The sequence below is a fragment of the Dama dama genome, chromosome 21, assembly GCF_033118175.1.
Source record: "Dama dama isolate Ldn47 chromosome 21, ASM3311817v1, whole genome shotgun sequence".
NCBI classification, from domain to species: Eukaryota; Metazoa; Chordata; class Mammalia; order Artiodactyla; family Cervidae; genus Dama; species Dama dama.
In genome coordinates, this window is record NC_083701.1 from 398,076 (window position 1) to 401,044 (window position 2,969).

Genomic DNA, 2,969 nt, shown 5'->3' on the forward strand with positions numbered 1-2,969 from the left:
GTACTCTTGTCACCTGCTCACTCTTCTGTTCTCTTTTATACTTCTTCCTATTGCTTTTTGCCAAACAAGTTTTTTCAATTGTAATAAAATGCACATAACATAAAATTTACTACCTTAGCCATTTTAAGTGTACAGTTCAGTAATGTTAAGTATATTCATACTGTTGTGCAAGTAATCCCCAGGACAATTTTATCTTGCAAAATTAAACTCTATACCCATTGAACAACCATTCTCATTTTCTCTTCCTCTAAGCCCCTGGAACCTACCACTCTACTTTCTGCTTTTACAAATTTGGTTACTCTAGATACCCTGTGTGAGTAGAATCATAGAGTATTTATCTTTTTGTGACTTACTTATTTCACTTAGCATAATGCCCTCAAGGTTCATTCACATCGAAGCATGTGTCAGAATTTCTTTCCCTTTAAGACTACATGATATTCCATTGTATATATATATATATTCCATTATATACATATATTCCATTATATGTATCTACATATGTCTACACTAAATTTTGATTGTCCATACATCTGTTAATGGACACTTGGGTTGCTTCTACCTTTCAGTTAATGTGGATATTGCTGCTATGAACATGGGTGTACATTTCTTTCAATTCTTTTATTTATATACCCAGAAGTGAAATTGCAGAATCATATGGAAATTCTATTTCTAATAGAATTTTTTAGAGACTGTTATACTATTTTCCACAGGGGGTCACCATTTAACATTCCTACCAACAGTGCGCCAAATTTTCAGTTTCTCTATATCTTTCCCAGCATTTGTTATTCCTATCTTTTTGTTTTTTTTTTTTTTTAAGAGGGTATTAACTCTTTTATTGATTACACATGATAATGGATGATACACAAGCTTCATTCCCATCTATAACTTTTATCTGGTACCATAATTCAATTTAGATATATTGCATAGGATGTGCCAACAATCATTAATAACCAAAAAAAAAAAAAAAAAACCTCCATGACTTTGCATGGGTGACCCTTTTAATGGTGAACTCCAGGTCACAACACAGTAACTGTCAGTTCAACTACACCAAGGTTCTGAAGACAACAGCTTCTCCACCAAGCAAGTTGTAAATAAATTTCAAATGGAACCTGGCATCACCCTGAAGGAATTCTAACTTCACACTGTTGGGGTAGTTTACCAAAATGGCTTCAGAGTAGACTAACTTTACACAGCACATTTAAAAAAAAAAAAGACATTTATTCAGCGTCATGATCAGACTATTACATTTAGCAATCAACAGCATGGGTGCAAAAAAAAAAAATCTACATTAAAACCCTTTGTTGGAATGCTTTACACTTTCCACAGAACAGAAACTAAAATAACCTGTTATACAATTAGTCACAAGTACAGTCCTCGAGTTTTTTGCCCATACACATGAGTATTGTCTAAAAGATGTCTTCTTTGTAGCAGCTAGGCCCTGCCACTACTGTGCTTGGCTGAGTTCACAAATCTGTTGTAACCTGTAGCTTCCCTGTCACTTCTCTGGCTCTCCTCTCCTGCTAAGGTTTGTTTCCTCGCAGTAATTAAAACCTTCTGCCACTGCCATAGCTACTGCTGCTGCTGGAACCACCATAGCCACCTTGGTTTCGTGGTTTGGCAAAGTATTGGCCTCCACCACCATAGGGGCCAGAACTTCTGTCTCCAAAGTTTCCTCCTTTCATGGGTCCAAAATTTGAAGATTGATTGTTGTAATTGCCAAAATCATTGTAGCTTCCGCCACCTCCAAAATTGCTTCCACTACCACCGCCAAAGCCGCCTCCGCCTCCACCGTTGTTATAGCTGTCATAGCTGCCACTCCCGCCATAGCCACTGCCCTGGTTTCCATAACCCTGTCCACCACTTCCATAGCCTCTGCTTCCTCCAGAGTAACCAGGGCCGCCTCCTCCATAACCACCGTCATTACCAAATCCATTATATCCATCCCCACTGCCACCATATCCGCCACCACCACGGCTGCCACCAAAGCCACCTCGACCACTGAAGTTTCCTCCACGACCAAAGTTGTCATTCCCACCAAAACCACCTCCACGACCACCACCAAAGTTTCCAGAACCACTTCGACCTCTCTGGCTGGATGAAGCACTAGCCATCTCTTGCTTAGACAGGGCCTTTCTCACTTCACAGTTGTGGCCATTCACAGTGTGGTATTTCTGAATGACAATTTTGTCTACAGAGTCATGGTCATCAAAGGTTACAAAAGCAAAGCCTCTCTTTTTGCCACTGCCTCGATCAGTCATGATTTCAATTACTTCAATTTTTTCATACTGTTCAAAATAATCTCTCAGGTGATGTTCTTCAGTGTCTTCTTTAATGCCACCAACAAAAATCTTTTTCACAGTTAAGTGGGCACCAGGTCTTTGAGAATCTTCTCTTGACACGGCCCTCTTTGGTTCCACAACTCTTCCATCCACCTTGTGTGGCCTTGCATTCATGGCCGCATCCACCTCCTCCACCGTGGCGTATGTGACAAACCCGAAGCCTCTGGAGCGCTTGGTGTTTGGATCCCTCATTACCACACAGTCTGTGAGCGTTCCCCATTGCTCAAAATGGCTCCTCAGACTTTCATCAGTTGTTTCAAAGCTCAATCCTCCGATGAAGAGCTTCCGCAGCTGTTCGGGCTCTTTGGGAGACTCTGATTTAGACATGACGGCAGTGGAGGCGGGGAAGTCTTCAACGATGCTTTCTCGGTGGCGTCCACGGGCAGAAAAAGGGTATTCCTATCTTTTTTACTGTACCCAACCTAATGGGTATAAAGTGATATTTCATGGTGGTTTTGGTCTTCCCAGTGGCTCAGATGGTAAAGAATCTGCCTGCAGTGCAGGAGACCTGGGCTCGATGCTAGGTTGGGAAGGTCTCCTGCAGGACGGCGTGGCAGCCCACCCCAGTATTCTTGCCTGGAGAGTCCCCATGGACAGGGGAGCCTGGTGGGATGCAGTCCTTGGGGTCGC

General features: G+C 42.0%; 1 protein-coding gene across 1 annotated transcript; it reads right to left on the reverse strand.

Moving 5' to 3' along the window:
* Positions 1 to 976: 976 nt before the first annotated feature.
* LOC133042387 (heterogeneous nuclear ribonucleoprotein A1-like) lies at positions 977 to 2,713 on the reverse strand. The gene has a single exon (XM_061122885.1). The coding sequence runs from the start codon at positions 2,664 to 2,666 to the stop codon at positions 1,545 to 1,547; it is 1,122 nt and encodes a 373-aa protein (XP_060978868.1). The 5' UTR covers positions 2,667 to 2,713; the 3' UTR covers positions 977 to 1,544.
* Positions 2,714 to 2,969: the final 256 nt, after the last annotated feature.